The sequence below is a fragment of the Octopus sinensis genome, linkage group LG7 (genome assembly GCF_006345805.1).
Source record: "Octopus sinensis linkage group LG7, ASM634580v1, whole genome shotgun sequence".
In the NCBI taxonomy this organism is placed as follows: Eukaryota; Metazoa; Mollusca; class Cephalopoda; order Octopoda; family Octopodidae; genus Octopus; species Octopus sinensis.
Genome location: NC_043003.1, coordinates 87,913,893 through 87,935,608, shown reverse-complemented (window position 1 = coordinate 87,935,608; position 21,716 = coordinate 87,913,893). Strand labels below are relative to the sequence as shown.

Genomic DNA, 21,716 nt, shown 5'->3' with positions numbered 1-21,716 from the left:
CATATCAGTGTAATGACCATTAACTTTTTTTTAATATCAAAACTGCAATGCATTGGTATTCTTCTAAGTTAGCATTCATTTGAATGAAATCAGTATGTTGCTCTCTTGGTTGGGAAAGTTGGACAAGTGAACAGTTAAAAAAGTTCATGAGATGAGAACTACATATCAGGCAAGCAAATAGCTTTTAATTCATTTTGCTTTCCAGTTTCATGATGTTTCTAACTTTTTACTAGTTTTAATAATTTTATTTCAGCTTAGTGACTCAGAATGTCAAAGCACATGCCTAAATAGCATGACTGTTGTTGGACGTCCGGAAGATGCTGTCACAACCATAATAATAAAATTGTGGTACTGATATTCATGACTGTCCTTCTGTACATTAATATTTAATATGCAAGGGGTTCTTCACAATCAAACTTCCAAACCCTAGAAGCAATATGATAATTAAAAATCTTACCCCTTCTCATATTATTGAGCTTCTGAGACATTAAGATTTTCAATGAATATTGTGTTGTACATTTGTTAGAAGGCATCTTTGTAAACCTCACCTTTACTCCTAACATACTTTCACCCAATTCACTTTAGAAAACGTTTCTACCCCAGACACAGAACAACATAACTACTACATCAACAATACCCACCTGCCATCACAAACATCTAAATCAAAGCAACTCACATCATCACTACTATTTGTCAAGAGAGAGGTGGGGAGTTGATAGTGCTGATGTTTGATTTATTGAAGCCCAAGATAACACCAAAGAGACACAAAAGGACCTCAACATGATTGCTTGACCTACTAGAATATAGCAAGCAAATTTATCATACAACATTCAATCAGCTTAAAGAAGTAGGACATGCATGTTGTCCTAGACTGATACGACTGAATAAGACAGAATGGCTGGTCTCAGCTACAACACTTTTAATCATGGGTCTATCCTCAAACTAAGTCAGAAATTAGAGGAACACAGCTAAATATTGTAATGTACTTAGCATGGTGATTCATAACTTCCACCCTGTAAAGCTGATGATGAGCTATGTTCATGAAGCTATTACATCTAGTGGCTTAGTGTACATCAACACACACATCATACAGCAGTATGAAAAACAAAGCAGATAAAGATACGAAGACATGGAGAGCCCCTAATCTATCAAGAATTACTGCAGAGATGCTTGAAGTATCTGGCAGAGGGATATGGCCTAACCACCTGTATATTTTAATCAGGTAGTACAGGAAGGTATCATACCTAATGATTGGTGTAGCAGCATTATAGTCAGCTGCGACAAGGGTAAAGGAACTGCCTCAGAGAAAAGTACAGGCATCTGCCGCGTTATGGCTGATAAACACGTTTTAATAACTGTTGGAAGACAAGCTGCGCTGTTTTTCCTTGTTCTTCGTTAACTAACCATATATATATATATATATATATATATATACTAGCAGGTTGCTCGGGTTTGTAAGGGAAATGACTATATAAGCATTTTTAGAGAGTTCCTTCCCTTATAGATGCCAATTCGGGCTTTCTTAGCCATTTCTGTTTTGGTGTCTTCAAGCCATGAAGTCGTTGTTCTAAAAGAACGCTGGTCTCCTTGACAACACTTTACGACGTTGATTTCCTTACACTCCCTTCGCCACAGCTTCACGAGGGAGGGAAGAAGGGGGAGAAGCAAACAGGTGCAGGTGTGACCATGGACGCCAACTCCGCCGCCATCGACACATGAAAAATTATGCATTAAAATGGAATAAAAAATGATGTTAAATTATTTTTAAAATCGTAGACTCATCGTAGACGTGCGCTAATACTCAGACGGGCTTGATATGAATCACGACTATAAGATACCCGAATTTGGTTAAACTGCACCGCAAAATGTGGGAGTAGTTAGGAATCTAAATCGAAGGGGACAGACACTCACACAACTACAGTTTTATATATATAGATATACTAGTAGTATCGCCCGGTGTTGCTCGGGTTTGTAAGGGAAATAACTATATAAGCATTTTTAGAGAGTTACTTCCCTTATAGATGCCAATTCGGGCTTTCTTAGCCATTTCTGTTTTGGTGTCTTCAACCCATGAAGTCGTTGTTCTAAAAGAACGCTGGTCTCCTTGACAACGCTTCACGACGTTGATTTCCTTACACTCCCTTCCCCACAGCTTCACGAGGGAGGGAAGAAGGGGAAGAAGCAAACACAGGTGCAGGTGTTTGAGCGTGGACGCCAACTCCGCCGCCATCGACACACGAAAAATTATGCATTAAAATGGAATAAAAAATGATGTTAAATTATTTTTAAATCGTAGACTCATCGTAGACGCGCGCTAATAGCCAGACAGGCTCGATATTAATCACGACTATAAGATACCCGAATTTGGTTAAACTGCACCGCAAAATGTGGGAGGAGTTAGGAATCTAAATCGAAGAGGACAGACACTCACACAACTACAGTTTTATATATATATATATATGTTCTTCCTCTACACAAGGAAGTTCTATAAAGTTAGAAGCAAAGAGACAGAGGAGGGAGGGAGAAAGAGAGGGATTTAGAGAGATAGATTGAGTGAAGGGAGTGGATAGAGAAGAATAGCGAAAGAGAATGTTGCCTATCGATCAGAAAGTTATTCTGTGTGCTTCTCTCTCTCTGTCAGCAGATAGCTGTGGATGTTACTGTTACTTTTCTTCAGTTGAAGGGGGAGGTAAAATGTTTCAGAGTAGAATGACGCATGCATCGAAAGAAAAGTAGATACATACATATATTGTTTAATTAAAAGCAGGAGAGAGGAAGGACACAGAAGTGAGAGAGACACATATACCGAAAGAAAAGATGATACATAGACACATTGTTAAATAAAAGACAAATAACTAGAGCAAATATTGGATGCCACTTTCACTTTTCATTACCACACAAAGATAAAATTAACTTGCAAGTGGCTGAGTACTCCACAGACATGCATACCACAGAATATGACAAGGCTGGTCCCTTTCAATTACAGCTACAACTCATTTTGGCCAGCTGAGTGGACTGGAGTAAGATAAACCTTCCAGTGGTTGGAAGAAAACAAAAACATCCTATATAGGGGCAGGAAAATCTTTAGGGTCAATATGGGTATTAATCTGATCTTAACAGAAGCATTTGTGTCTCACAGATCTGGAGGTCAAGCCCCCAGGTAAACACCAATGCACAGACTGTTGTTATCAAATTAAGCATGAGTTGAGGGCGAAGTCACTACATGACAGAATAGCAATTATTTCGTCTTAGCTTTCACTGTTTATACTAAACACATGATATTTTTGCATCATGATATAGAACATTTCGTTTTCTTTCACTCTTTTTTAAAAATGGCACTGTCGCTTACAACGATGAGGATCCTGTTTATCTGATCAACGGAACAGTCTACTAGTAAAATTAATACGCAAGTGGCTGAGTACACCACAGACATAACACAGTTCTCAGGGGGAGATTCAGCCTCATACAGAATGTGACAAGGCTGGCCCTTTGAATTACAGCTACAACTCATTTTTGCCAGCGGAGTGGACTGCAGTAAGGTGGCACACGCACAGTATCTTGCTCAAGAACACAGCAAGCCACAAGGAATCGTACTAATGACTTTATGATTGTGGGCCAAACACCCCTAACCACTGAACCACACACCTTCACTCTCTTAACTGTAGAGAAAAGGAGTGAAATGATAGAGACAGAGAAAGGAATGCATCAGTCATTTACAATGACAATTAGACTGAAATACAATTGATCTTTTCTAGTACCTTTACTTTTAACAATGAAGTGGGAAAGACATTTAGTAATAACTAGCAGTATAACCCGGCCTTGCCAGGGATTAAGTTACGATTATTAAGTTAATCAAGTTCTTTATTTCAAACCAAACTAAGTAATATAGACGTCAAATTTGGGCGAAATCCGTTGAAATTAGTTATATTATATATATATATATCATCATCATCATCATCATCATCGTTTAGCGTCCGCTTTCCATGCTAGCATGGGTTGGACGGTTCTACTGGGGTCTGTGAAGCCAGAAGGCTTCATCAGGCCCAGTCAAATCTGGCAGTGTTTCTACGGCTGGATGCCCTTCCTAACGCCAACCACTCCGTGAGTGTAGTGGGTGCTTTTTACGTGCCACCCGCACAGGTGCCAGACAGAGCTGGCAAACGGCCACGAACGGATGGTGCTTTTTATGTGCCACCGGCACAGAGGCCAGGCGAGGCGGGCAACGGACACGAAACGGGGCGGTGCTGGCAACGGTCGCGAAATGGAAGGTTCTCTTACATGCCACCAGCACTGGTAACACATCTGCAATTTCCATTGATCGATTTCCATTCTGATCCTCACTTGCCTCAACGGGTCTTCACAAGTAGAGTTTCGACATGCCACCGGCACTGGTAACACATCTGCAATTTCCATTGATCGATTTCGATTCTGATCCTCACTTGCCTCAACAGGTCTTCAAAAGTAGAGTTTTGTGTCCCAAGAAGGGAAGGTATGCATACGTAGGCTGGCTCCATCCCATGTAGAAGGCCACGGGTTATGGACTCACTTGTCCTGCCGGGTCTTCTCGCGCACAGCACACTTCCAGAGGTCTCGGTCTCTAGTCATTTCCTCAGTGAGACCTAAAGTTCGAAGGTCGTGCTTCACCACCTCGTCCCAGGTTTTCCTGGGTCTGCCTCTTCCACAGGTTCCCTCAACCGCTAGGGTGTGGCACTTTTTCACTTTTCAAAAGAAATACAAACCTTTTTTGAAACTTATAATAATGTAAAAAGAGTACAAACTGTAATATCAGTAGACAATCTTAATTTTTATGACTATTATTTACAATAAATGTTTGTTATATTAAATAATTTACATATTCTAAATAAAATTAGATTCTGTAAATTATTAGATATGAAATAAAAATTCACTATATATATATATATATATATATATATATATATAATATATATATATATATATGGGTAACAGACACGAACACACATACACACATATACGTACGTACACCTATTGCATGTTTTGTGCACGTATACAAGTTCATGAACAGAAATGAATGGAAAAAATGTTGTTAAATTTGTAGATTAACACTCGCACGATTTTCACTAAAGTATATATACTATGATTATAAAATATAGTGTCTTTCAAAAAACATTTTACATTTTATTTTTTATGAACGTCATAACTTTCTCTCTCTCTCTCTCTCCCTCTCTCAATTTGTCTTTCCCATGAAACTCTCTGCCTCCTTCTTCCACTTTTCTTTATCTTTTTTTTTTTTAGACGACGTTAAAAAAGCCATGGCTGATATTTTTCGTGGCTAAAAGCTATGTCTGAAAATAGATATTTACGCTACACACGGGTGCCTCGGGGAAAAAAATAAGTTCACAAAACCCAGATAGGGTGTTGAAAAATGTCCTCCTAAAATTTGAGCGACATGCATGCTAATTTGTGGACGTGCATAAATTACAATCACGTACACACACACATCATCCCTTTTATAGATATGATGAATAGAGGGAAAGTCATTCAGGTGTTTACGTTTTCATCCCAGATCTAGAATGATCGACTGTTAGTTCTCCCCCCCCCCACCCGTTACTAATTTGCCCTCTTTCATAGTTCTTCATGTCTTTTAGTTAGGGGGAAAGATCATGTTTTTTTTTTTTTCCCAGGCATGTTTAATGTTTTCTCTACAAGCTACAAACAAGGCTCCCCCCTCACTTCTTTTTTCATAAAAAACTAATGCAAATTTTGAACAGTGTATAACTGAAAAGAGCCCAGAAAAGGGGTAATGCCCACTACAAAATGGGTGGAAGAGAAAAGTTGCCAACAGGTGGCTACATGAAATTCAACTATATAGTTTAAAGAGGTTCTACTACTATAACCTCAGGCCAACCAAAGCCTCGTGAGAGGGTTTCATAGATGGAAACTGAAAGACGCCCGTCATATAACTCCAAGAAAGTTAGGGGCTGTGAATCCAATCTACTGAGGGATAATATCTATCCAATATACTGCTGGTAGAATACCCAATTATTAACCCTTTCGTTACTATATTTCTGACCAAAACACACCCCTCATGAGCTTCAATTAAATTCTAAAATAATCTTGAATTTAGACTAGTTTCATTAAACAACTGTAACTTTTTTACTTATCAACATATTAATGTGATATTTGGAACATAATTAAAGAAAGGGTTCTTAATCAATTCTATTGCATAACTTTTGTCTCAAAGTGACTTTAATTACAGGTAAATCCAGGTAAACTGAGCAAAAGGTAATAATATTAAAATTTTGTTTAAACATCACCATAGAAAATGAATCATCAGCTAATATTCAATTGGGTATGCAACAAAATTTTGATATAGAAGAATTATGCACATCACTAGATCAATTTAATGCACAACAGAACAGGTGTTACCACAAAGATGAAATAAACTGAAATACTGGAATCCACCTAAATCCATTGCAAGTTTGACCAAACTAAAGAAATCGGTCAAAAAATATTATACGGCCTTGATTATGGTATGGAAGTAATAAATTCCAGACCACATTGTACCCTAGGCCTTGCTGACTAACATTATTTTCCCTGTATAAAAACTATATCCACAGCAGTACCCAGTATTTGCTTCACAAATTTTCCAAACTTTGATCCCCCATTTTGGGTTTGTTTACATTCTGTGTAAGTTTGTTTGATCACTTCAAAACAAGCATACTGAAAAAAAATGAAAGTCTAATGGTTTCGCTTCCTAAGAAAGACTACAGATAAACTCTATCTCCTCAGAAAAATTGCTAATAAAAGCATTTTTAAAGTTTTTACTTCATTCCGATGTAAAATCGTCTTTGCTGTCACTATTGCCGCTTTGTTTCTTCAGAATCGCTGCTTTCGGTTTTGGATACAGAAATATCCTATTCATTATTGTACACCATCTGCTTTTGTACCCCATTCATTCTTTTTCTCAATATCTCCCTATTTTCCGTCGAAAAAGCTTTAAATTCGGAATCAATGCTTAATATCATGAAACTCCTATCCATTTTCAAAGTTGAAGAAAAATTGATGCCGAAAAAATGTGGAAAAAAATCTCCCAAAATTCACTGAGTTCAGATATCACGTCAAGCAATGTCGGATACTCTAACCCAACTATTTACAAAGTGAAATCATGTATTTTCACAAACGTACTAACAAGATTTGTGCTTAAATTCACATTTAAATAACAATGGGTACTTTCGGCTGGGTTGGTCTTATGAACCAAAAAATTTTTCGGCCGGCTATGGCCAGGTTAGTACCGAAAGAGTTAACAAACAGGACTTTACCATCCTGAAAAACTTCTTTACCAGGACCTAACCACTACTCCTTTCATTCTCTTTTGTAAAACACATCACCATTTTCATACATCTGTTCTGCTGCTCTCACTCAAAGCCCACCTAATCCTTTCACTTGCTTCTGTTTGTATGAATGCCTTCCATGCCTCATGCAGAGCATTCAGATGTTTGAAAAAGGTTTTGCTGGTTGTGCTACCCTCTAAAGCTGGTAACTCTGCTTGCATTATATTTGGTACATTTCGGTTCTTGCTGAATACCAACTCGTGTTTACTGAAACCATTTGACATTTGTAATGACTTCTTTGCCATGTTGGTCCAAGCCAATAAAGTCCACTTCTGAATTGTCTGCTGCTAGCTTCTACATCATATTAGTGATGGCATGAACATGCTCACACAAACCATTCTGAAACGGATTCATTCCAGCCATGGTTCAAACACATATTTAGGATTGAAGTAATCTCCTGCATTTCCTCACAGTTGAACTCTCCTTCATTATCTATCGTCAGTACCCCCATGACTCCAAAAATGCCAATAGAGTTTTTCATCAAAGCATTAATCACATCACTAGGCAATAAAAACTGATATCCCTCTTCGGGGATATCACACTCAGCGAAACTGTATAGTGTGACCATTAATTTAAGGATGCGGCCTGTAACTTATGGAAACTCATATTGCATAGTTTTAAATTATTAACAATTTAAGACTACACTTCCTTCTTATCTCAGTGACCACCTGCATTTCAGTTAAGAACAAAGTATACAGTTAACAATTTGAAAAGCTATCATCACGTTAAACATACACACGTATATATAATGTACATAATGTGAGTATGTGTATGTGTTTCTATCATCAATAAGAAAACAATCACCAAATAGTAACAGTAATAAGTAGTATGAAGTGGATAAGCAAATCCATTTCAGATAAAAATATATAATGTGGTATCCTAGTGTATTTTAAAAGTTGAAGGAAATGTTTTTGATCACTGGCCTATGAGGATTGACTTGGAACTACACAGCTGCAACAATACAATTAGCAAGAACAATATAACACCAACAATACCCGCACACCATCACAAACATCTAAACCATGGCATTTCATATCATCATCACTAATTGTTGTGGATAATTAATCGCTGCTGCTCTTGGATTTGCTTTCAATTTAAGATATCTGGAAAGAAGCAATCAAGTAGAACCGAAGGCCGTAGTATAAAAAGGAACTCTAAAAGGATTACACTGGATCTTTTAGAAAGACTTGATGCAGAAGAAAAACTAAGTTATATTGCCAAATCATTAAATCTTGCAGTGTCTACAGTGAGAACAATACAACAGAGAGAAAATTATAAGTGTTTAAGAAGCTACTCTGTTAACTGTCCAGACCTTTCTTTTCCATAGATCCAATATGGTGCTTAAAATTGAAAAACTTTTTAGTGTATGGATTGAGGATCAGAATCAGTGTAACATGCTGATAAACACAACAGTAATTCAAAAATTACTTGTCAGTCATGAGTGTGCATGCACGCGATGTGGACAGCCTTCCTGATCTTTGTTCGTGAAGCCGAGCCATGAATTCAAACATAAGGTCTAAGTTTATATGATGATTTGTCAAAAAAAAAGGTGGAACTTCTAACGAAAAATCCTTTTTGGTTAATAAAGGCTAGTTTGAAATGTTTAAGAAGCACATGAATTTGCACAATATAAAAATGACTGGTTAAACTGCAAATGTCGATACAGAGACTACTACTAATTATCCTGAGCAATGGAAGAAAATGATTGCTGAAGGGGATTGCACATCAAAGCAAGTACACAATGTTGATGAAACTGCACTTTTCTGGAAGTGCATGTCCATTAGAACTTTATTTCTTAAGGAAAATCAACACCATGGTTTAGAACTTCTAAAACTCATTTGGGAGGAAATGCTGCTGGTGATATGGAATTCAAGCCCCTACATGTGCATCACTCTGAAAATTCAAGGGCTTTGAAGGGTTACACAAAGTTTAATTTACCTCTGATTTGCCAGTCAAATAAAAAGGCATGGACAACTAGGAGCCTTGTCAAAGAGTGGTTTTCAAACTTTTTTTGAAACATTTGTAAACATTTTAAAAAGGTATAGTGGAAGGGACACTGTAAGACACAATATTTGCAACAAAGCATTGCTTTTTTTTTTTTTTTCAATCAATGCCTTTGACAGGGTCCCCCGATCCCTTATCTGGTGGGCAATGAGGAAACTAGGGATAGATGAATGGTTAGTGAGAGCTGTGCGAGCCATGTACAGAGACGCTGCTAGTAAGGTGAGGGTTGGCAACGAGTACAGTGAAGAATTCGGGTAGAGGTTGGGGTCCACCAAGGTTCAGTCCTCAGTCCCCTCCGATTTATCATAGTCCTCCAGGCAATAACGGAGGAATTCAAGACAGGATGCCCCTGAGAGCTCCTCTATGCTGATGACCTTGCTCTAATTGCTGAGTCACTATCAGAACTGGAGGAGAAGTTTCAGGTGTGGAAGCAAGGATTAGAATCGAAGGGCCTTACAATCAACCTAGCCAAAACCAAAGTCCTAATAAGTAGGAAGGTAGACCAATCACAAACGCCTTCAGGTAGATGGCTCTGCTCAATCTGTAAAACAGGTGTAGGTAGAAACTCTATAAGGTGCACCAAGTGTAAGCTATGGACACATAATAGGTGCAGCAATGTCAAAGGAAGGCTAACTAGAGACCAACTTCTACCACGTTCCAGGGAGAAAAACTAGAAGTAGTTGATAGCTTCTGTTACCTAGGTGACCAAGTCACTAGCGGAGGTGGGTGTGCTGAAGGTGTAACTGCTAGAGTAAGAATAGTTTGGGCAAAGTTTAGAGAGCTCTTACCCCTGCTGGTGACAAAAGGCCTCTCGCTCAGAGTAAAAGGCAGACTGTATGATGCATGTGTACGTACAGCCATGCTACATGGTAGTGAAACATGGGCTGTGACTGCTGAGGATATGCGTAAGCTTGCAAGAAATGAAGCCAGTATGCTCCGATGGATGTGTAATGTCAGTATTCATAATCAACAGAGTGTAAGTACCTTGAGAGAAAAGTTGGACCTAAGAAGCATCAGTTGTGGTGTGCAAGAGAGACGTTTGCGCTGGTATGGTCATGTGACGAGAATGGCTGAAGATAGTTGTGTGCAAAAGTGCCACACCCTAGCAGTTGAGGGAACCTGTGGAAGAGGTAGACCCAGGAAAACCTGGGACGAGGTGGTGAAGCACGACCTCCGAACTTTAGGTCTCACCAAGGAAATGACTAGAGACCGAGACCTATGGAAGTATGCTGTGCGTGAGAAGACCCGGCAAGACTAGTGAGACCATAACCCGTGGCCTCTACCTGGTATGTAGCCAGTCGACTTATACATACCTTTCCTTCTTGGGACACAAAACTCCACTTGTGAAGACCCGTTGAGGCAAATGAAAATCAAACCAAATCAAATCAGATATCAGAAAGCAGAACCAAAATCGAAATCAATCAACATCAATGGAAATTGCGGCTGTGATACCAGTGCCAGTGACAAGTAAGCAAACCATCCGATCGTGGCCGTTGCCAGCGCCGCCCCGACTGGCCTCTGTGCCGATGACACGTAAAAAGCACCATACGATCGTAGCCGTTGCCAGCCTCGCCTGGCCCCCGTGCCGGTGGCACGTAAAAAGCACTATCCATCCGTGGCTGTATGCCAGCTCCGTCTGGCACTTGTGTGGGTGGCACGTAAAAAGCACCCACTACACTCACGGAGTGGTTGGCGTTAGGAAGGGCATCCAGCCGTAGAAACACTGCCAGATCAGACTGGGCCTGATGCAGCCTTCTGGCTTCACAGACCCCAGTTGAACCGTCCAACCCATGCTAGCATGGAAAGCGGACGCTAAATGACGATGATGATGAATGCACAGAACCACCCAGCTGACTTTTCTGATAATGTGAGTTGAATATATCTCCAAGAATACAACTTCTTTGCTCCAGCCAATAGATGAAGGTGTGATAGCTAACTTCAATACATATTATGAGAAGAACTTTCAAACAACTTATGAAAGCAATTGACAGTAGGAATAAACCTACAGTTAAGAGATTTCTGAAAGAAATTCTATGTAATGGATGCTGTGTGTAATATAGTTGAATCTTGTCATGAAATAAAGCCTTCAACTTTAAATAATTCTTGGAAAAGTATAAGGCTGCATTGTATTCATGACAAACTATCTGCTACTTCTAAGGATCCCTCTGGACATTTGAGGAAGGTAAATTCTGTAAATTGTACCTGCACATCTGCTACACACAAAGACTACGTTCTCTGTTAACCTTCCCTTGATACTGCTGCACCTCGTGTGTCCATAGCTTGCACTACGTACATCATATGGAGTTTCTAATATCCTTTCTACATAACAAACAGGGCCATCTCCCAGAAGGGATTTGCAATTCATCTATTTTCCTACCTATTAGGACTTTGGTCTTTGCTAAATTAACACTAAGGCCCTCTGATTCAAGACCTTGCTTCCACACCTGAAATTCCCTCTCTAGTTTAGGTCGTCATTCAAATATAGGAACAAGCTCATCAGCATAGAGGTGCTTCCAAGGGCAGCCAATCTTAAATTTCTGTTTTTGGCTTGGAGGACTATGATAAACAAGAGGGGAGTGAGAAGCAATCCTTGGTGAACTCCTACTTGTACACTAAATTCATTGCTATTTTCATTGCCAACCTTCATCATACTGACAACATCCTTGTATGTGGCTTATAGCTCACACCAACTGCTCATTAATCCCTAATGTCTGGATTGACCACCAGATAAGGAATTGAGACACCCTATCAAAGGCTTTCTCCATGTCAACAAAAGCCAGTTACTGCAGTCTATGTTTGGCCAAATGCTTCTCTTGCAGTTGCCTTATTAGGAAGGTAGTACAAGTTTTGCTTCTCTCTGGCAGAAAACCAAACTGCATCTCACCTTGGTTTACTCTCCTCCTAATTATTTGAGCTAGGACCCTCTCTGCAACTTTCACCACTTGGTCCAGTAGTTTGATACCTCTGTAATTATTTCTGTCTAAGGTATCACCTTTACCTTTGTTGCAGTTAACTATAATGCTGCTACACCAGTCATTGGATATGATTCCCTTGTGGATAACCTAATTAACTATACGAGTGACTCAGCCATATCCCACTCTGCCAGATATTGTAAACCTCTCAGCAGAATCACTAACTGTAAGTGAACCATTAGAATTTATTATTTTCATGCATAAAGGTGATCATGGTGCTTGTTCTCTGGGTGGGGGGTTGTGCTTGCTTTCTTCGAAAAAGTCTGTAGGAACACAACCTGACTTGATAATATGAAAATGGAGAGAAAAATTAATTTTGTGCTACAGCAAAATTTTCAGGAATGCATTACTTCTGTAAGTGAGAGATTCCTGTTATTACATGCATAACAAATTACTTGACCAAATCATGAAAGTTACAGAAAGATTTATAGCTCAACTAATTAGGGAGATAGTTAACCAAGATAATATGCAGTTTGGTTTTCTGCCAGAGAGAAGAATTACTGATACTTTCTTTCTAGTAAGGCAATTTCAGAAGTAGATAACCAAAAATAAATCATTGTACTTGGCATTTGTCAACTTGGAGAAATCCTTTGATGGGATCCCTTGCTCCCTCAACAGTAACAAATTTAGTGTGTAAGTATAAGTTCACCAGGGCTTGGTTCTCAGTCCCTTCCTGTTTATCATTGTCCATTAAGTCATAACAGAAAAGTTTAACCTTTTAGTATTGATTACTCTGTCAAACCTAATGCTTCTTTATTTAAATTGTTTTGAATCAATATGCATTATCTCATAGCTTCAAGGTTTCGACGATGTGACTATATATTTGAATGACATTGTACCATAGGTGTGAGGGACAGAATCTGGCTGATTTGAGCATAAAACCAAGAAAGTTTGGGCTTGATATGGCCAGTTTAATGATGAAGGGTTAAGACTAATTGTTCATGAGTGCTTCTTCATAATGATGACCTTATTCATATGGCTGAAACGGCAGTAGAATTAGAAACGAAATTCCAGGTATGGAAATAAGATCAATAATCAAAGAGCCTTAAAAGTCAACTTAGCAAAATCCAAAGTTCTAGTAAGTAAGAAAACAGATAAACCACAAATCCCTTCAGGAAAATAGCTCATATATATATATATGCCCTAGATACAAATAACTACAGAGGTATCAAGCTGTTGGACCAGGTGATGAAGGTTACGGAGAGGATCATAGCCCAACTAATTAGAGAGAGAGTTAGTTTAGATGAGATGCAGTTTGGGTTTGTGCCAGGGAAAAGTACTACTGATGCTATATTCCTGGTAAGGCAGCTGCAGGAGAAATACCTAGCCAAAGATAAGCCCCTGTACCTGGCTTTTGTTGACATGGAGAAAGCCTTCGGCAGGGTCCCCCGATCCCTTATCTGGTGGGCAATGAGGAAACTAGGGATAGATGAATGGTTAGTGAGAGCTGTGCGGGCCATGTACAGGGACGCCGCTAGTAGGGTGAGGGTTGGAAATGTGTACAGTGAAGAATTCCGGGTAGAGGTAGGAGTCCACCAAGGCTCAGTACTCAGCCCCCTCCTATTTATCATAGTCCTCCAGGCAATAACGGAGGAATTCAAGACAGGATGCCCTTGGGAGCTCCTCTATGCTGATGACCTTGCTCTAATTGCTGAGTCGCTATCAGAACTGGAGGAGAAGTTTCAGGTGTGGAAACAAGGATTAGAATCGAAGGGCCTCAGAGTCAATCTAGCTAAAACCAAAGTCGTAATCAGTAGGAAGGTAGACAAATCACAAACACCTTCAGGTAGATGGCCCTGCTCGATCTGTAGAAAAGGTGTAGGTAGAAACTCTATAAGATGCACCAAGTGTAAGCTATGGACACATAAGAGATGCAGCAATGTCAAAGGAAGGCTAACTAGGAAGATGGTTTTTGTATGTGGCAGATGCTCAGGAACAATAAACACTGAAAATGCTCTGAGACCAACTTCCGTCACTTTCCAGGGAGAAAAACTAGAAATAGTTGATAGTTTCCGTTACCTAGGTGACCAAGTCAGCAGCGGGGGCGGGTGTGCTGAAAGTGTAACTGCTAGAGTAAGAATAGCTTGGGCAAAGTTCAGAGAGCTCTTACCTCTACTGGTGACAAAAGGCCTCTCGCACAGAGTGAAAGGCAGACTGTATGATGCGTGTGTACGAACAGCCATGCTACATGGCAGTGAAACATGGGCCGTGACTGCTGAGGATATGCGTAAGCTCGCTAGAAATGAAGCCAGTATGCTCCGATGGATGTGTAATGCCGGTACTCACACTCGGCAGAGTGTAAGTACCTTGAGAGAAAAGCTGGACCTAAGAAGCATCAGTTGTGGTGTGCAAGAGAGACGTTTGCGCTGGTATGGTCATGTGGCGAGAATGGATGAAGATAGTTGTGTGAAAAAGTGCCACACCCTAGCAGTTGAGGGAACCTGTGGAAGAGGCAGACCCAGGAAAACCTGGGACGAGGTGGTGAAGCACGACCTTCGAACTTTAGGTCTCACTGAGGAAATGACTAGAGACCGAGACCTCTGGAAGTGTGCTGTGCGCGAGAAGACCCGGCAGGACAAGTGAGTCCATAACCCGTGGCCTTCTACATGGGATGGAGCCAGCCTACGTATGCATACCTTCCCTTCTTGGGACACAAAACTCTACTTGTGAAGACGTGATGAGGCAAGTGAGGATCAGAATCGAAATCGATCAATGGAAATTGCGGATGTGCTACCAGTGCCGGTGGCATGTCAAAACTCTGCTTGTGAAGACCCGTTGAGGCAAGTGACGATCAGAATCGAAATCGATCAATGGAAATCGATCAATGGAAATTGCAGATGTGTTACCAGTGCCGGTGGCATGTAAGAGAACTTTCCGTTTTGCGACCGTTGCCAGCACCGCCCCGTTTCGTGTCCGATGCCAGCCTCGCCTGGCCCTCGTGCCGGTGGCACATAAAAAGCACCATCCGTTCGTGGCCGTTTGCCAGCTCTGTCTGGCACCAGTGCGGGTGGCACGTAAAAAGCACCCACTACACTCACGGAGTGGTTGGCGTTAGGAAGGGCATCCAGCCGTAGAAACACTGCCAGATTTGACTGGGCCTGATGAAGCCTTCTGGCTTCACAGACCCCAGTAGAACCGTCCAACCCATGCTAGCATGGAAAACGGACGCTAAACGATGATGATGATGATGATGATATGTATCACATGACCAAAACAGCAGTTTTTTCTCTTGCGTACTACATCTACATCATACAGTAGGAAAAGTGTAGGTAGAAATTCCATATGGTGTACTCAGTGAAAAATATGGACACATACGAAGAAGAGTGGAATCAAAAGAAGATTAACAGAGAAAGTGAACTCAGTATCAGGTGTGCAATGACAAAAGGTCACTCCCTCAGAGTGATGGGCAGATTATATGATGCTTGAGTACTAACAGCTGTACTACATACTAGTGAAATGTGGGCTGTGAATGCAAAGTATATGCTAAAGCTTCAAAGAAACGAAATTAGTATGTTCTACTAGATGTGCAACATCAGTGTGTGTATACAACAAAGTGCAAATATATTGAGAGAAAAACTGAGCATAAGAGGAATTAGATGTCATGTGCAAGACCGCTGATTTGGTCATATGATAGATATATATCAGGACAGTTGCATAAAGGGAGATCCAGGAAGATATAGGATGAAGTGGTGAAGAATGATGCCTGGATGTTGAGTCTTTCCAAGGTGACAAATGATAGAGATGATTGGCAATTTACTGTGCCTCTAAGCAAAAGATGAGGCCTAAAGGCATGTCGTTTACATTTATGTCCCTGCATACAATCTGTCTCTGATGAATCTCTTCCTAACACCCACCTCACTCCACCATTGTTCATCACTGTCCATCAATGATGCAATGGTGTAGTTCTTTGGCATGCTAGTTTTTATCAAACCATGCAACCCATGCCAACATGGAAAGATAGATGTTAAATGGTGATAATATATATACCTATAAATACACACCCACAAACTAAAAACATCAGAATTACTGAAAAGTTTCTTAAGTTCAATAACAAGGAATAAAACAAATATTAAAATTTGGCCTTACCATGATCACTTTGGTTTATGCAATGATCAACCTCACATTGGTCATCTTTTAAAGAGTTTATACATATTGCTTTACCTAAATAGTTTTCTGATAACAAAGACACTGCCTTTCCAATTTCAGACCAGTCTTTAAGTTGTACAATGGCAGCTCCACTGAAAAGAAGATGATGTCATTCAGCTTTCTTACTTTTGCAATTTCCTCACCTACTCCTCTATATCAACATTTGTTTTTCAAATTTAGATATTTAAATATAGTTAGATCTAGTATTTTGAAGGAACGGGGATGCAATAAATGAGGCACAAAAAAAAAAGTTCAAAAGTTGTTAATTCTGCAAGAGTGCATTCTCTTATCTACTCTCCAGGGACTTTGGGAAGGAGAGAAAATAGTTCAAGTTCAGTGAAGAGTAAATGGTGGTACTGCATTAGAAGATTGTAACTACTTCCAGAAGACTTACAATGAATGCCTGCAACAGAGCAGATGCCACTAAGTGTACTCAAACATCATGTGGTTGAGTGAATGTTTGCAACTAAGAAAATGCCACAAAAGGCATTCAAGGAACACAAGATGGTGTTGAAGTGGACAGCACCCTCAAAAGTGTGCCAAGTTTGTTATGTGCCCCCCACCCCCAGAAATGAAGATAAATAAACACAAAATTTAAAGTTACTTACGGCTTTAGTGTCTTATGTTTCTTTAATTTTATTTTATTTTCACTGAACAAAGTTTTTATGCTACTGGCTTCAACAGACTCTGGAAGACTCTCAATAAACAAAATACCTAAATAAACACATATATGAATAATTAAATTAGAACTTTAATAATAAAGTAAGTAAAACAATAAAACTATTGTGAATGAAAGCAACAAGTAGTTAACATTTACAGATCTCCAATAGTTTTTACAAAAAGTTTAAAACAAACACGCACACACATACATGTATGTGTTTTTTATTTAAACTTTATACATATATGTATAATAGAAACAGAAAATCTTCAGTATAGTGTGTTCATCCATATTTTGTTTTGTAAAAATTAATGAATTTTCTGATAATTGTTTTCCACTAAAATGATTAGATGATTCTAACAATCTTTCTTCCAGTGATCAATTTTATATTATTTATCTATGTATATATATAACAAAAATACAAATGGAGAAAATCACAGCTTTAATTGGTGATTCCACCATACAATTCTAACAGTTGTTTCTGCCGTATCAAAATATTTAGATACAGAAAATATTAGTCAAATTAAATTACATCCGAACATTTGATTACATGTTTACATGTAATCAAAGCAATCCAAAATTGGTTAAATTCAAAGTGAACTAAGAAAATACCTCAAGTGGATGAATGCATATAAAAAGAACGTTAAGAAATATAATATTCTAAGAAAAGCTAGTTTAGAATTCAACTTCTGGTGACAAAAAAGGATAACAAAAGAATACAAAATAAATACATGAATTCAACATTGTGACAGTTAAAAAGAGAGAGATTCTGCGTCACAAAAATTAGTTATTTATTTATTAAATTTGATAAACATTTTTAGAAAAATAATACTTACTTTATTTTAGGAAAAGCAATTGTAATCAAGAATTGAAATATTTAAATATCATCATAACTTAATAATTTAGAAGTAATTATATAATACATTTCTTCAAGGCAAAGATTACATTTAAAATTACCAGTATTGTACAATGGTAAATAACTAATAATAGATCACTTTATATCGTGTTCTTTTTTAAATCCCAAATGCATTTACTAAGATTTGTAGAATTACCTTTCCTTCTATACTTAAATGAATGAAAATGAGTATGAAATCTGGATTTCCAAGTTGTAGCAGAGGAACCTATGTAATAATACTTATGGTCACCTATTATTACTTTACACTGATACATTGATACACTATTTTTCTTTGAACAGTGATTTTCTAAAGGACAGATTTTGCTTTTACTATCACACAAGCATTTATTCACTTGTATTTGGTACTCGTGGTTAAAAGAATTATTACTAGTCCTCCTCTCGGAATTAGGTCTTAGGATAGGATTATTATAAGTTTTATAATTAATATTAAAACTAGGTGCTAACTGTATTATGAGAGTCAGAATTACTTTTACTTAAAGTATCAAAATCTAGTTCAGGAAAATTATCATTAGAATTAATTTCACAAGTCACGCTATCAATTTTATTCTTGTTTATAGATTTTGAGTTGAGAGACTCCCTAATTCAAATAACAAATGGAGAAATAGGGAGAACTTTCAGATATAATAACTAATATTTTCTGTATCTAAATATGTTGATACAACAGAAATGATTGTTGGTATTGTATGGTGGAATCACCAATTAAAGATATGATTTTCTTCATTCAGATTTTTTTTATTGCCTTATAATCTGAATTTCTTCAAATTCTTCTAAACAATATTTGGATCTATTTGTCAAACATGAGGAATTACCTAGGATATTTATTCTACTTGCATTTATTGGTGTATGATCATTTCATATAGTTAACCAAATACATTTAACACTGAGTACTTTCTTTTTCTTCTTATATATATTGTTGCTATTATGGAAGAGTGTTCTAAGTCTGCTTTTTCAGAAAGTGAAAAAATAGTTTCACCATTCCATAGCAAAACGGCTGTACTACTTGACAATTTTTGATATCTCAAGCATCTGAAGTAGCTGGAAATACAATAGTTTGACCAAAGGAACCAACTATTGCAAGCAAAAATAAATGTTGGAAAAAAAAAAATGCATTTGGCCAAATTTGGACATAGGACAGTTTAACGTAATAGCAACTATATATATATATATATACACACACACACATAGTACAAGGTCCCTGATATGGGACTGAGTTTCTCACTTAAAAGCGACTTCCAAACTGTTCTGTTATTTTGTTATCAGTTCTTTTAATATAGTTTTAGATGCTGTCTGGGCATTGGACCGGGGGTTAAAAAACAAAATATGGATGCACACACACACTTTCATACACGTATAGAATATTGAATACATGTGAAGACAAGTCAAAATAAAAATATATAAATAGAACATATCCAAAAAAGCAAAGAGAAATACAGATTGTTTATTGTTTCATGAATAGAATAAAAGAGTGTATTTGGGCATGTTTTTATGATTATCAGCAGAAGGTGGATTCAGGGCCAGGTCACAGTGACATCTATATTCCGCGTTAGTAAAAACACACATATATCAAGCATTGTTGAGAGAAGTCAAAATAAAAATAAGTAATTACACAAAAAATAGATATAGAGATTTCAAGAGGCAAACTTTGCATTTTAGATAATAGTATTAACCAAATATAATAATAATTCTGCTGTAGGCACAAAGCCTGCAGTTTTGGGGGAGATGTCTAGTTGATTGCATTAACTTCAGTGCTCAGTTGGTATCAACCCAAAAAGTATGAAAATCGAAGTTGACACAGACACATAAAAACCCATCCAATATATACTCTATGATTGTTCTATTCAGAAACTATGATAGTCTAAAATGCAAAATTCATTTCATGACACAGTAAACAATTTCTATCTTTAACTTTCTTTCTTTTTAAATATTTGTTTACTTATTTTTAGTTTGACCTATCATAACTTGCATTCAATGCTTTATATGTATATTTATATATGTTAACCTTCAGATAGAGATTCAAAAGTAATATTTTTTAATCTTTGTCTGAAAAACTACACAAAGAGATTCTATATATGTTTTCCCTACATGTCTATCTTTCTAATTCCTATCCTGTAACATGGAATTAAAAGTATATCAAATTTTGCCAGTCTTCTGTTTTGATAATATAATGAAACTTACCTTTAGATGTTCTTTTCTTTTTAGTCTTACTGGATGTTTCTATAGAGACATTTTCTAAATGAACAATAGAGAGCAAATTAAAATAAATTTCAAATTCACATTGTTCAAAAATAACAATAATTAATAAAAAGTAGATTCTGAAAGTGAAGATAAGACTGTGATTGGAAGAGGAATTTTTAGTTAAGAAATGTCTTTAGCTGATAGTGAAAGATAATTTATGGCAAGAGAAAACTTTAGCTCTCAAGATCTTAGTCACAAGAGAACACATGACTAAGACAAGGGCAATGTTCTGTGCAGCAATTTTAATGATGAAACACCAAAATGATCATTTATTCATCACCTTCAATTTACAAAATTTACTGGAATTTAGTAATCACTGGTAACCTGAAATGGACAAACATCAAACCACAGAATAATGTTTGTATATATTTAGCTGCAAAGACAGTCTCTTACATCAGGTCTGTCTACATCATTATCTTTCATCATCATTTGATGCCCATTCTCTATTGCTGGCATGGATGGTTTGACAAGAGCTGGCAAGATGGAGAAGTAAGTCAAGCTTCACTGTGTGTTTTGGCATGGCTTCTATAGCTGGATGCCCTTTGTAGTGACAACCACTTAACAGAATATACTGGGGGCTTTTTTGCAGCACCAGCACTGGTGAGATCACCAACTGACATGCAAAACAAAGTTTCCTTAACTAAGGGAGTAGTATTGAGGGAGGCAATTTATGTAGCAGTGGATGAGAAGTTAAAATATAGAGGAATAGAAATAGGTGTCTTTTAGAAGAGATACAAAGACACCCCAGTTGGAGAAGAAAGGAAAAGGGGACAAAAAGAAAATTAGAGATGGAGAGAAAGAGAGAGAGATAGTGGTGGATATGTTAGAACATAACCTCAAGGTACAGTGGAGTAGTGAATATAGGTGAAGTGATATAAAGGATTAGACAGAGAGAGAAATTTCATAATGTGAGATGGTTAGACAGGATAGAGGTAACTAGAAATTGAAGGTAAGAGATGAAGTGACAAGTGTTTGAGAATGAGATGTGTAGGGAGCTTGACGAGCCAGTGAGAATGGAGGCAAGCATTGCACATTCAAGCATTTACTGATGTGGTTTTAGGACATCAATTCTGTTGTGATGCATGAGTTTTCTCAGGCGCAGTAAGGTGCCAGATATTTCAGTCATTTGTCTAAGTTGGCAACTATGTAACAATAGATATCAGAAATTTTAGACACCTCACCTAATACGTAGATCTTACAAGTTTTCATTGTAAACATTATGTAGACGGTTACTGCAATGTAAACATACCATCAGCATCTTGAGCAATCAATTTCCTCTTCAAACTTTTGTTTTCTTTTGAATCTTCTTTTCCTTCTTTCTTTGTTTTTGATGGTTTGTTCATGTCTTGAGCAGGATATTCTGTCTCTATATGAAAGAATGTATCAGTGAGAAAATACCATTATACTTCATT

The 21,716-nt window shown here is 37.8% G+C and overlaps 1 protein-coding gene across 5 annotated transcripts in view; it reads right to left on the bottom strand.

Moving 5' to 3' along the window:
• LOC115214260 overlaps positions 1-21,716 on the bottom strand; it is a 73,070-nt gene that overhangs the window by 24,727 nt on the left and 26,627 nt on the right. For all 5 annotated transcript variants that reach the window (XM_036504879.1, XM_036504880.1, XM_036504882.1 and 2 more), the window contains 4 exons: positions 21,554-21,670; positions 20,245-20,298; positions 17,104-17,209; positions 16,436-16,587 (listed from right to left, as the gene is read on the bottom strand). In XM_036504879.1, the coding sequence (XP_036360772.1) occupies positions 16,436-16,587; positions 17,104-17,209; positions 20,245-20,298; positions 21,554-21,670 (429 nt within the window). The remainder of the gene's footprint in view (positions 1-16,435; positions 16,588-17,103; positions 17,210-20,244; positions 20,299-21,553; positions 21,671-21,716) is intronic.